Source organism: Mobula birostris, chromosome 24 (assembly GCF_030028105.1).
Source record: "Mobula birostris isolate sMobBir1 chromosome 24, sMobBir1.hap1, whole genome shotgun sequence".
NCBI lineage: Eukaryota > Metazoa > Chordata > Chondrichthyes > Myliobatiformes > Myliobatidae > Mobula > Mobula birostris.
The window spans coordinates 29,174,804-29,189,525 of NC_092393.1; the positions used below are offsets into that span (position 1 = coordinate 29,174,804).

The 14,722-nt window shown below is 36.6% G+C and overlaps 1 protein-coding gene across 2 annotated transcripts in view; it reads right to left on the minus strand.

Annotated features, from left to right (window-relative positions):
• Positions 1-296: 296 nt before the first annotated feature.
• pik3r5 (phosphoinositide-3-kinase, regulatory subunit 5) overlaps positions 297-14,722 on the minus strand; it is a 102,977-nt gene continuing 88,551 nt past the window's right edge. For both annotated transcript variants that reach the window (XM_072242534.1, XM_072242536.1), the window contains 5 exons: positions 11,279-11,355; positions 8,563-8,656; positions 8,186-8,268; positions 6,747-6,862; positions 297-5,593 (listed from right to left, as the gene is read on the minus strand). In XM_072242534.1, coding sequence (XP_072098635.1) covers positions 5,446-5,593; positions 6,747-6,862; positions 8,186-8,268; positions 8,563-8,656; positions 11,279-11,355 — 518 coding nt within the window. In that variant the 3' untranslated portion in view covers positions 297-5,445. The remainder of the gene's footprint in view (positions 5,594-6,746; positions 6,863-8,185; positions 8,269-8,562; positions 8,657-11,278; positions 11,356-14,722) is intronic.

A 14,722-nucleotide genomic window follows, 5' to 3' on the forward strand; every position in this document is an offset into this window, starting at 1 on the left:
CAATGCAATCATGGATAGATACTACATTTGACACAGACAGATGGAGAGGAAAAGATCATGTAAGTTTATCTGCAAATCTGGAAAAGAGAGCTGAATTCCAGAGGCACAGAGAGAAATAACCTTGTTATACAATATTTGACTGAACATGGCATTAAGGAGCATTGATCCATTTCCTGTGTTCAGAACCCATTAAACATTTCTTCTCATCCTGCCTTTCCAAAGCTATCAGATCCAATCACTAATTCTCAGGAACAATCAAAGATTGCATCATATTTTAACAAAAGCAATCAAACACATTTGAACATGTTGTGTAAATTTTAATATTATCAAATCAATGCTGCAGTAAAGTATTGTATAGTGTACCTTAATTATACAAATATTTACAGTTTAGTGTGCAATCGGATATCACAAAGCAGTGCAATTCATCTGAATCACTGGACTTTTTATGTACAGCCCTTCAATAAGGGAAAGTAATAAACTGCCAATGCATTCTCTGCAGCTTCTGGGGAAAACCAGCAAGAAGTCAGAACTAGTAAGAAGTCAGGACATTTTATTGCACATGTTATATTATCTCTGCCAAGACAGGAATAGACACATCATGCCACTGGCTTATAATATTCTATTTACAAACATCAAATGAAAGTGGTCAATCGAAAAGAGGTCAGATTTGTTTAACACAGTCAGGAATTTTCCCCAGTCTGCTTTCGATTGGATTGGCAGTAGATAACAATCAGCCTGGCCACAATTCCATCATGTTTAACCTTTCCAAACCTCCAAATACCAGGTTAAAAATTACTACATGTAGATCATCTAGAGTAACATTCATATTCAAAATGTACACGGAGCAATTTGATAAATTCTAATACAATCAGTTGACATGATGATGCAAATTACTAAGGAAAAGTATTGGAGGAAGATGCAAGCTTTACAGACAAGGGAAGATTTTGTATGTTAGAGTAATGCACTCCTGATTTTGCTACCCAGAAATGTTAAAGCCCTGTGGATGGTCCCACTTCAGCTTTCTCTTTTCATTTACAGGGAGATCCAGAATGCTTGATGTCTCATGATCCGACTGAAGTTAGAAACAGAATTGGTTGCACATCAGCTCAGGCAGGGTTTGCAGGCCATTACTTCCTACAAATGAAAATCTAACATCTTGAGTGGCAGTGATGCTTCACTCACAGATGAGATGTACATCTTTTGGGCATGCTCTGAAAGGGAGAGTAAAACTACATCTGTGAGAATCCCTGCCGCATCTGGTGACCCTGTGACCTCTGTCTCAGGGGCCGATGTTAGAACACGTTTCAAGAGAGTGAACCCTTGCATGATGGTGTACCTGGTTGGGTACTGAAAACCTATGCCAACCAAATGGCAGGAATGTTCAAGTACATCTTTAATCTTTCACAGCTGCAATGGAGGGTCCCCCTTGCCCCAAAAGCGCGACAATCAAATCAGTATCCAAGAAGAACAGAGTGAGGTGTATCAATGACTATTGACCAGTTGCACTCACATCTAAAGTGATGAAGTGTTTTATGCACTTGGTCATAGCCAGAATCAGCTTCTGCCTAAACAAGAACCTGGACCCTATCACCTATCACCACAATAGGTCAATAAAATCTCACTGGCTCTCGACTTGGGCTTGGACCACATGAACAATAGCAATACCTATATCAGTCTGCTATTTATTGATTGCAGTTCAGCTTTCAACACAATCATACCCTCAATTCTAATCAACAAGCTCCAAATCCAAGGCTTCTCTACCTCCCCCTGCAAGTGGATCCTTGACTTCCTCACCAGGAGACACAGTCAGTGCAAATCAAAAATAACATCTCCTCCTCAATGACAATCAACATTGGTGCTTCTCAAGAATGTGTGCTTAGCCCACTGCTCTACCCTGTCTACATCCACGATTGTGAGGCTGGGCACAGCTCAAATGCCATCTATAAATTTGCCAATGTCACAGCTATTGTTGGCAGAATTTCAGGTGGTGACAAAGCAGCGTACAGGAGTGAGATAGATCTTGAGTGATTGAGTGGTGTCAGAACAACAACCTTGAATTCAATGTCAGTAAGATCAAGGAATTGATTATGGGCTTCAAGAAGGGGGGAGTCAAAGGATCAGCAGTGGAAAGGGTGAGCAGTTTCAAGTCCCTGGGCGTTGACATCTCTGAAAACGTATCCTGAGCCCAACATATTGATGCAATTACAAAGAAGGCATGACAGTGCTATATTCCATTGGGAATTGGAGGAGACTTGGTATGTCACCAAAGACTCTCGCTAATTTCTGCAGATGCACTGTGGACAGTATTCTAATTGGTTGCATCACCATCTGGTATGGAGAGGACACTGCACAGGATCAGAAAAAGCTGCAGAAAGTTGTAACCTTAGCTAGCTCCATCATAGACACCGGACCTTCAAAAGGCGAGGCCTCGAAAAGGCGGAATCCATCATTAAGGACCCCCATCATCCAGGGCATGCCCTCTTCTCATTGGCACCATCAAGGAGGCAGTGCAGGGGCACGTAGACATGCTCAACTTTTCAGGAACAGCTTTTTCCCCTCTGCCATCAGGTTTCTGAATGGATAATGAACCCACGAACACTACTTCACTATTTTTCTGCTCTCTTTTTGCACTACTTAATTTAAATTTTATATATACACTTTTTAATGTGATTGATTGTTCTATTATTATGTATTTCAATATACTGCTGCCGCAAAACAACACATTTCACGACATATGCCAGTGATATTAAACTGATTCTGATTATAACTTTACATTTATTCATCCTTCGCAGTGTATCAATATTCATTCCATGAATGTATTTAGAGATCAGAACCGTGTACAATACTCCAGGTGAAGTCTCACAGAGGTTTGATACAAGCTTAGCATAATTTTTCTATCTTTCTGTGATATCCATTGAGACACAAAAAAGTAGTGCTTGGTTTGGCACTTTTAATGAATCTAATAACGATTTTGCTATATTTAGCAATTTTTGTATTTATACTCCCAGGTTACAAAGATTCACCATCTTTGATGAGTACAATTTTACCAAATGAGTTGTAAACTCCTCATTATTCTTATTATCTGTGTTGTGATTAACTTACTAATTCATGTTCCTCTTCAGCAAATTTATGAATTAACCCTTTATTTATCATTATCTCTTCAAAGTCACCACTCAAAACCACACTACCGTTCCCTAATTCACAACCACTGCTGTTACTGACACATGGTGTCATCTACAAATTTTATAACAAATTTTTAATATCAAAATCTAATATAGATGCACTGACCTTATATTTCAATCTATCATAAGGTAGTTAGAAGCCCTTTGGGAACTCTTCATATGTTAGATTAATTACACCACCTTTAATTATCCCATCTCTCAGCTAGTTGAAGAATTCATTGAGATTGATAAGACCAGACTTCTTTCATGAAATCCATGCAGTCTTTTAATTGCAGGAATATTTATTTGCAAGTATCTTTCTATTTTTGTTATTTTAGTGGAATTCTATGTTTCCTTTACTGGTCTCTAATCCCTGGAGGAACTCTGTCTCCCTTTCAGATATGCAGAAGGTGTTAGCTATCTGCCTGCTTTCTGGCCTGCATCTACTTTAGAATCAAGTATTATCTGATGTCTTGACTAACTTTCCTTTTGAGATATGCTCTGGATTGAAGGATTTTTCACTTTGACTTTGATTATTTCATTTAATATTATTAGTCCTTTTGGATTAAATGTAATTATATTAATTCTAATCTTGCCTTCCGAAGACTTGGCAATGTGATCTGTCTCTTGGGTCAATACTGAACCCAAGTAATTATTTAATATTCCTGCCGTTTTGCTGTCTTTGCGCATCATATTTATCCTTCTTATTAATTTGAATCTATATCCATTCAGCTCGCTTTAACTGTATGTGCTACATTTATTTTTTTACCAGTTTATGTCCTTTGATAATTTAATCCAAAGATCCTCATGGTCAGATTATTTTTGTTGACTTCTCACTGAATCTAATCATATTCATCACTGACAAGATCTCTCTTGCTATTTTACATGGCTATCTATCTTTCTCATCTTCAGTTATTTTCCTCTATGTCCTTATTCATTCAGTGTATAGGTTTGCTTTTGGTATGTTGTTTAGTACAGTGTTCTGTAGTATGGTTTTGCTGCTACTTCATCCTTTTCACTTTTTCAACTTTTAATCTAAATATCTCACAATCAAATTTCGCCCAATCCACCACCTCATCTTCATTTATACTTATATTCTTTGAATTAATATCTAAACGTCTATTTCATTAATTACTCACTTCAATAATAAAGTCTTCCATTTTTGTTGATCAAAATTCTGAATTCAAAAGGAGTCCTCTACATATTGCAGGGAGAAATTTCCTTTATACAGGTAATCATTTGTTCCGGCCAATTAATTTCAGAATAATTCATCATTTTATGTTTTAATACATGTCTTCAGTTTACTTGTATATTTCCTCCTCCATTTATTTTCCAATATTTAATGATGTATGGATATGCAGTTAGTGCAAGAATGTGGACCTGAGCTAAAACGTATCTAGAAGAGGAGCAAGCAACTCAAGAAGGGATAACAGTGTCTGAGCATTTTTTGTAAGAGTGTTAGAGCACAAAAGTGAGAAGAAATTGCTACCATTTTCGAGAGAACTATAGTGAGACATCATCTGGAGTACTGTGTGCAGCTTTGATATCTATGCCTACGAAAAGTAATTTTCTTAATGTTTACTCGCAAAAGGACTGATAAATCCATTTTACTCGACAACCTATCATCAACTATGGTCGTGCAGTATCATCAGGTCCAGAAATTTACCTCATTTCAGTGGAAGCTGATGGTAAACCTTGTGATTTGTGAAATGTAATTTAGATACCCTAATCTTTTATTTTTGCATTATTTAAATCTTTCAATATTTACCTTTAAGCTTTCTCTATAGAATTTTGTTTTTTCTTCTAATTGCTTAAAGTGTTAAAAATGAAAAGAAGCACCTTTTTTTCCTCTGCACCAAATTCTTATCCTCATCTAATTCTAATTTAGCTAAATTATTCAATCAACCTTTTGACCTCTAGATGCACCATTTGCTTCAGTTCATCAATATGAAAAAGGAATGGGTTACTTTGCATTTAAGTTGTAGCATAAGCTGGCCTCTGCTATGACACTTAAAGTTTCATTTTCTGAAATAGTATGGGAACAAATAGCCACAACTTATCAAGGAACCATTTTCCTTCTTCCTTCGCAAGCAGCCCCATTTGCAATGGACATTAAACAGCTTATGCTAAACCATTTCTACCAGTTGGAGTTCAATTTCAATTGGTAGTGCCTTTTTATGGCCTAATAAATATTGTAATAGTGCCAGAACAAAATATAAAATCAGGTCCATTGTTTTGGCAGTATTTTTGGTCAGTAGAGACAATAAGTCATTATCTGCCTTCCCTAAGGTAAAGCTCCGCTGAAGGTTACAATTGGAAGGCAGAGAAGTGAGTAGGACTTTGATGTATGCGGCCATTTCTGGAATGAAGTTTTTTTGCTCAGTGTCTGTGGCATCCTGTCTTCAGGCTTGTAACATACAGAAACCTCACACCTAAACAAAAGAAAGATTAATAAATACCATTTCATTTAAAATATTCAAATTAGTAAAACTTGGCATATCTTAAACCAATATGTTACAGATGTTACTGCTTGAACAATTTAATACAGTTTCACCAAAAAATGTCTGATGTTCCAGCAATATTTAACTTGTTTTTAAGATGCTTATGTATAACAACGCATCAACTTGTCACATGATTGTTCATCGGCTACAAAGTACATATGTATGGGATACAGAGGATCCTACATTGAAAGGTGGCAATTTCCTAGTTATCACTGTGTACGCATTTGTGATTGTCCCAGTAAGATACAAGATACCAACACACAGAACATGAGATAAATATAGAAAAAGCTAAATATATGTCACTATTCCAACATGATGACATTTATGCAGTCAATTGCCTTTATGGTAACTTAGAGGTGTAAAGTAGGTTCGGGTTCTTATCACTCTCTTAAATAAAGTTTTCTAAACTCTGTTTATGATATTAGTGACCATTGTTATTTGGGCTTCTTGTATTTGGCTCCCACAAGTGTCAATTTTATCACTTATACCTGCTTTTTCAGCCTGAATCTATGAAAAAAATACCAAAGCAAAAAACATTTTATTGATTCTGATCAGTGGATGTGCAGTATATGAAGTTAAAATAGTGCAATAACTTGCAAATCGAACACTGGAGATTGTGGAATACAGTGGTAAAGCTGTCTAAGCTAACCCTTGAAGGCTGATTTTGTTCTCTCCTCACTATTGTCTCTGGATCAGAAGTCTAAAGATGCTGGCCTCCCTACATGTAAATAAGGCTAACATCTGGAACAGAACTGGGGGAGACAGGATTACTGCATTATTATAGGAGTGTACTCTGAGGAGAGTTAAACTAATATTAAATAATGTGAAAGTGTGTTAAGTAATTCATGACACATTGGAGGATCAATTGTCCTGATCAATACTGCTTCAAATAAGATCCCAGAGGTTGGATTGACTACCTACTTACTGAATTTGTAAAAAAAATGCGGATGCCTACAAAACATTATGTTGAAATGTTATACCTGTGCAAAAGTAATACCAAACCATCACAGTAAGACCATGTTTTTATATGTTAAAATAAATTTGAAAAAATTAACAGGTGAAAATGATGAAATAATTCTCCCACCTGGTTACGCTTTGAATAACTTTTTTCTCATCCTGGTCCAGACAAACTGCAAATGTGGTATTATTAATTCCGATTATCTGTACCTTGTCAATTTTGATCTGTGTTATATTTATTTGCTGAAATATCAGAAAAAATCATTTGAAATAATTGCGATCATATATAGATTGAACAATCATTCTGTGAAAGGTGTATTTATCACCAAATGGACTATTCACCATTAATTAATTTACCTTTTAAAGCAATTGTTTGCTTTAGCTTAGCAACCATAAACCTTAATTCAGGTTATTTATAAATTATGTTTATTTCCCTTGGACAAACGTAACAAATTTTTGCCTCTGGGATGGTAGATACAATATTTTTCTGCTTTTCCTGTTTGTGCTGGCTAAATGCATGTTATATCTCAGTTAAGTCTCAATGAAGTGCCTAAATTTTGAAGGGTATTATCAAGTACACTTCCTGCTTCTCTGTGGCACACATCAATTACTCATGGGATGATGATTGGGAGTTATCAGTGCCTCATCCAGCCATGATATCCTTACTATCAGAAAACCCATGGCAATCATAGTCAAGTGTAATATAGGAATAAAGGTCACTTGTGCATCAGGATAACCACAAATGTTAGAAATGCACTTCAGTGATAACATGAAAAATTGAGGTTACGGGGAATAGATTTTGCGGAAAGATGATAATAATAGAAATTGGGGTGAAATATGTTTTTTTTTACCTTTGAGGCAGACTTGGAAGGCTGTTTGATAATTTCCTTCACCCAGCAGAAATATTTAGTTCTGCCTATGTATGTCAAGCACATTCACATAGAGCTTTCCAATTGGCAAAAATTTAGGATTTGTACTTCAGAAATTCTATTTTGCAACAATATAAGCTATCATTTATTTGGAGCATCATAAAGTTTGTTATAAAAAAATTAACTACGTGTTAGCTCTGTTCCATTGCTAATATGTAAATGACATGATTTAATACCTAATTCTTTACACTTTTTGGGGGTTGATTTTAACAAAACAAGCCATGCCATTTTGTATAAACAGATACAACTAAAAGCACGTTACTTCTGGCAAGTTGCTGCCAGTACCATAAAACAATTAAAACCCGCAACTTCATTTCAGTTAAATATGCTAATGTTATTTACTGTGCTTTAAGTAAAGATTTCATTATTCCCATTATAAATAAGAAGACACCAAGAACTTGTATGTTATTGTCTGTGTATATTATGACCATGTATTGCACTTGATCTGGGCTTGCAGTAGGTGATATTCCCCACCAGATCACAAAGTTCAATGTCAGTGAAATAGTAAGTCAAAACATCTTTGAATATTGTTTCATTTCCTGCATTACCCAATGCAGTGGCTAAGCTTTTCTCATCAATCGCGGTTCTTCAAAGCAAATTCCTTGAGTTCTTAATTGCAAAATAAGCTTATGCTTACCTGATTATAACTTTTTTTGGATTTTGAGTTCTGACGCTTTACGACCTCAGTCATGGAAAGATGAAGAGACTCTGTATTAGATTCTAACAAAAATATAGGAATTTATTTTAGAAGCTAGTTATTTTGGCTAAAAATAATAAAACTGTAAGATATAGAATTTTATTTAAAATATGTAGTTATCTTGTGTATGAGACTGAATGGCAATAATAGCACTTGTATCTGTAAACTGTTAAGTAATGATCTGGCATAGAATGAATCAAATTTCATGAATGAGTGATAAGTGCTATTTACACATTATCATTTTTTTTTGCAGCAGCAAAAGGCTAAGGTCCTGTTTTCATTTCAGAAAAGCAACATGTTTGCATTATAAATATTACCTAGCTCGTCATATTTCTTACAAGCCTTGCTTAGATTTACAGATGTGCATTTTTTTTCCACATTGTTCCATTGGTTTCTTCTGCTGACTGTTGCCTAGTGGAAGAGAAATATCGATTATAAACTATTAGAATGTGAGATAAATAACATGCTGCTGACAGATTTTTCTTTCTAAAATAGGTGTTTGAACAATAATTTTTGGTGTTGCAATTTTAGAGCAGCATATCACTATACGAAAGTCAAAAATAAATTCGCAGAAAATGGCAAGCTGTAACAAAAACAGAAAATGTTAGAAACACTCAGTAGGGAGGGTAAAATAGTTAATGTTTCAGTGAACCTTCATCATCTACGGATGTTCTCTGATCTCTTCCTGTCACCATTAATTTAAAATGGAGAAAAACTTATTTCAAATGTGAAAGAATGTGAAAGTGAGTTACTAATCTTACTGCTATATTCATTGACAATATAATCTTTGATAGCTTCTCTACTGGTTTATGTACGAACAAGATCTGAGGAGTTGTCATCAAACTATAAGCAGTAATTCAGTTTTGATTTGTTCTACCTTCACAGATGCTGCCCAATCTACTGGGTGTTTCCAGCATTCACTTTTATTTCAGATTTCCAGCAGGTCCATTTGGCCATGATCCCAGCCCTTCTTTTATCCTCTGTCCCTATTCATCTTCTACTTATATCCCAGTTACAGATCAGTTGTAATGAATAAACCTTCATCACCCTTCCTCAGTTGGCACTAAGATTATCTGTGCTATTTAATCTCTCCTGGTCTCCAAACTGTTACAGACATTGCCTTTGTTATCATCACTTTTCACTACAACTTAACATTTTTGCTAATGCGATTACAAACATATCACAGTTCTGATCAAATGCCACGGGTCTCAACTTTCAAACTCTCCACAGATTTGCCTGATCTGCTGAGTATTTCCAGTATACTATTTCTCTTAAAGTGCTCAGGTCTCTAGACAAACATGAAACCTTCTAACTCAGTTGAAGCTCAATTTAAACCAAGGTGTGCATTTTATTTCTGCAGCTCTTAAAGAGCAAATTAAAACAGTTATAAATACTATTTTCTATATTGTGTAGCATTTTCCCTACTTTTGATTATCAGGGCATGTACATTTGTCAACTCGGGAGTGATATTAAAATTAAATGTTATTCTATTCATTTTTTGCATAATGTAACTGCTTCAGCTATTCAGACAGTTAGCTTTCCAATGAGCAGGAGGCTGTGTTGCAAGCAAAAACTTATTGCAAAATAGACTGCATGAAAACAGGAACAATTCCTCCAGTTCCTCTTTTTACAGATATATATCTTTAAAAATTATGCATTTAAATTATGCGTTCCAGATTAAATGATCAAGTATCACTCAATTTTAAAATATTTAATCAAAAATATTACAGAAGCATCCTTTTTTTTTAAACTTTGACTTGTACCATGACTGCTTCATCATTAAACCTCTACAGTTGCAAGTCCAGGAACAGGAACCATAGTGGCTGCTCAGACAGCGATCTAAATCATTAATATAAATCTGCTATAGAGGCTCTAATAAACTCTTTCTACTTAATTGAATTCTGGAACTATTTTTTTCTGAATGTGATCCCAACATCATTAATATGATTTCTATACTTCTGTTTCATGAAATCTACAACACACATTAATATCAGATAAAATCAGTAATTAAAATTAGTAACAGCAAATGCAGTCCTAATGCAGGGCTTCGACCCAAAACATCATCAATTCCTTTCCTCCCACATTGGACCTGCTGAGTTTCTCTAACAGATTTCTTGTTGCTCCAGGACTTCTTCCTTTGCGCAGTAATGATCAATACAGAATTTTACTGAATTGTCTTTCAGAAGTCCACAAGTAGTCTGCCTACTACCTGCCCTTTTTGCTTCCTTTTAATTAATGCTATTTTTCAAACACTATTTCATTTTCACAACTTAGCTATGATTTGCAAAGTGTCTTATCACTATTTCCTTGATAGGGATTCCAGCAGCTTATCAATGTTGGCGATCAGTTTAACTGCCTTCTTCACTCCTCCTCTTTTGAATAGAGCTCTTATATTATACAATCTGCTGGGATCCACCCAGAATCAAGGAAAGTTTGGAATATTAGTCAAAATATCTACCATTTCTGCAGCTGGTTCCTTTAAGACCCAAAGAAGTAGATCACTAAATCCAGGGCCTTTGTCAATCATTATTCCCATTAATTTACTCAGTACCTTTTCTGTGGAACAATGATTGCTTTAAACTCTTCCCTCCTTTTTACTCCCGATTTTCTACTATTAGAAGCATGCACGAATATGTCTATTTGTTCAAAGTCTTTTCTATTTAGCTTTTCCCACAATTACTTCACAAGTCTTATTATCCTAAAGGACAACATTTACATTAGTTGTGTCCTTCCTATTTATAGACTTGTAGGAGCACCCTCTGTTTGTTTTTATATTTCTTACTTGTTAATCCTCACGTTTTATTCCTCTATGTTTTTAGTCATCCTTTGCTTTTTTTCTACATAGTTCATCTTTCGTTCATCTTTGATATTATGTGCCTTTTTTTCCAGTTTGACATCATATCACTCTTCCTTAGTATGCCATGCACTTCATTTCCCAATGATATCATCTTTGTTGCAAGTTACAATTTAATTCTGAAACTTATGCCAAACTTCTCCAGGAATTCTAACTGAAGGGTACATATCACAACGTACCTTGCAATAGGCAATCTGCAGTGCTAATGGTACCGCTTCTCTGTCATCATCAATTCCAAGTCTTTTACATCCGGGACCTATATTATTTAAGAATAAATAAAAATCAAATTAAATACAGAAATCAGCAAATCACAACAGAATAAAGCTGTGCAGTTGTTCTTTTGCCTTTTCTAGCAATATAGCTTATACAATAAATTTGGTCAGTATTCAGATCTCCTCAATTATAACTTTGAATTGCTCTAAGTTGGCATTTCAACATTCAGGAAGTTACTATAATTGAATAAGCTGCTGGGATCTAGGCTGGTACAGGCATAGGATGTGGTTGCACCTCATGGCTTCTGAACAGTTACACCCAGCTTCATTATAGATCTCTTATTTCAACACAACAAAATCATTATGAAGCTTATTCTAGGAATTCTAACTGAATTGACTTCAAACAGGGACTTGCATATTTCTTTCTTTAATATTTTTATTAGTTTTTTAAATAAAGAGAGCATAGTATAAAGGAGGTTTGTGCAGTTCATAACAAATGTATCAAATGTACAATTCCCATCTATGAAAGAGATGCACCCATAGTACAGTCATGCTTTGGTTGCCTCCCTGCCCCGACCCACTCCTCCCAATCCCTATCTACAAGCCATCATTACATTAGCAAAAAGGGTTAAACAGAACCTTTGTCCCCACAGAGCTGCATTGGTATAGAAAAGGTGTATTTTCCTAATACATAGACTGTTGTACGTTTACAAGTCTGGGTCCATAGAATTTTACCGGGAAATGCTGGAGGTCAGGGATTTATGTGCAGAAGAAAGGAAGAAAGGATGGGCCTTTAGTTTGGCTGGGAATTCTGAAAATATTCAAGAAAGGGTCCCCACACCTTTTGGAACTTTATGTCCGAGGTGAGAATTGAATAATGGATCTTCTCAAGGTGTAGACTAGGCATGATGTCCCTGAGCCACTGAGCGTGGGTGGATGGGACAGCATCACTCCACCTGAGTAAGACTGTGCACTTGTCCAAAAGAGAGGCAAAAGACAATGTGCGACCTTTGGTCGGACTTAGGTGCGTGTGCCCCTCTCCGGAGGCACCAAAAGAGCAATCAAAGGGTTAGGTTCCAAATTATAATTAAGTATTTGGGATAGAGTTTGGAAAACATCTTTCCAGCATTTCTCCAAGCTAGGTCATGTCCAGTACATGTGAATAAGGGAAGCCTTGCCCCTTTTGCATTTATCGCAGCAGGGATTAACATCTGGGTAAATGCGAGATAATTTAGTGTACGACCTTGAACTGTAACAAGCAGTGGTGGGCACATAAATGGGTTGAGTTAACTAACTTAAGAACTGAATCCCATACATCGTCTGACAGTGAGAAATTTAGATCTTCCTCCCAGGGAGTCTTAATTTTGTCAAGGGGGGCTCGCCTCAGGGCCACTAGCTTGTCGCAAATGGTAGATACCAGACCTTTGCGCAATGGATTCATGCAGCGAAACGTATCAACGACGTTTGTGTCGAGTGCCTCAGGGAAGTTTGATATCAAGGGGCTGATAAAATGTCTAGTTTGCAAATATCTGAAGAAATGAGTGTTGGGTAGGCTAAACTTTGCAGACAGTTGTTCAAATGATGCAAAGCAGTTGTCTATAAAGAGATCTTTAAAGAGCCTGATGCCCTTTCTGTACCAGTCTTGAAATGTTGGATCATGTATAGAAGACTGGAAGAGATGATTATACAGAATAGGACCTGAAAGAGAGAAGCCATGGAGACCACTATGCTTTCTGAACTAAGCCCATACTCTCAGAGTGTGCCTGATAACAGGATTAACAATTGGTTTAGGCGTAAGAAAAGGGAGTGCGGATCCAAGAAGTGCGGAGATAGAGAAACTTTTAATAGCGTTCAGCTCCATTGCCACCCATATTGGGCAGTCAGATTGGTTGTAAAAATGAGACCAAAAGATGAGACAGCATATGTTAGCTGCCCAGTAATATAAGTGGAAATTGGGCAAAGCCATGCTCCCAATACTTTTAGATTTTTGAAGTCGGACTTTGTTCAGTCGGGGACGCTTGCCCTTCCATAAGTTGGACAATAGGACTGAGTCTAGCGAGTCAAAGAAGGCTTTAGGAATGAAAGTTGGTATGGATTGAAAAAGGTATAAGAATTTAGGAAGGATGTTTATTTTGACAACATTAATTCGGCCCATCAGGGACATGGACAGGGGTGACCACTGTGCTAGGTTCTATTTTGTATGATTTAACAAATTAATGACATTTTCTCCAAACAGACGCTTATGTTTCCTTGTTACTGTGACGCCAAGGTAAGTAAATTGGTTATTCACTACCTTAAAAGGGAGGTTATGGAACTCTGACGCCTGTGCTTCTCCATTTATTGGAAAAAGTTCACTCTTGTGTAAGTTAAGTTTGTATCCTGAAAACTGGCTGAATTTGTTAAAGAGTGAGAACATGGGGGTGCAAGGAGGTGATCGGGTTCGATATAAAAAGTAAAAGATCATCAGCATAAAGGGAGACTTTGTGCTCAACTCCCTCCCTCCAAGTCCCCGTCAGATCCGCACGACTGTGGAATGTAATCGCCAGTGGCTCTATGGCCAGATCGAAAAGTAAAGGGCTTAAAGGGCACCCTTGGCGGGTTCCACATTTGAGGTTCAAAGGTTGGGATTGCTGAGAGTTGGTAAAAACAGAGGCGGTGGGATGTGAATATAACGGTTTAACCCACATGATAAAACTTGGTCCAAAATCAAATTTTTCTATAACAGCAGAGGTAATTCCATTCCACATGATCGAACGCTTTCTCTGGGTCTAAGGAGATGACACATTCAGGGATCCCAAATGAAGGTGAATATAAAATATTTAATAGACGGCGTATGTTAAAAAGGGAGGCAGTTTTTGACAAAACTGCTTTGGTCTTCAGAAATAATTGCAGGTAGGATGTTCTCCAGTCTACGGGCCAAAACTTTAGCTAAGATTTTGACATTGACATTTAACAGAGAGATTGGCCTGTATGAGGAGCACTCTGTTGGATCTTTGTCTCCCTTCGCTAGAAGAATGATGCATGCCTCATTAAATGATGCTGGCGGTTTACCTTGTTTAAACGAATCAGATAGAACCAAGGTTAGTTGAGGTAAGAGCAGTGACAAAATGATTTAAGGAATTCTACAGGGAACCCATCGGGTCCTGGAGATTTACCAGTCTGCTGTAACGAGATGGTTGAGGATATTTCCTCTAATGATATTGGCTCATTCAGTCTCATTTTGAGATCAGGAGAAAGTGTGAGGATACTTAAACTGTTTTAAAAATTCTTGACCAAAATGTTATCATTTGGGGATTCAGAAGTGTAAAGTCGGGAGTAAAACTTCCTGAATGGGTCGTTGATTTCAGAATGATTCGAGGTGATGCTTCCATTTTGCATTCGAATTTTTGTGATGTGTTTTTTGGCCTTGAG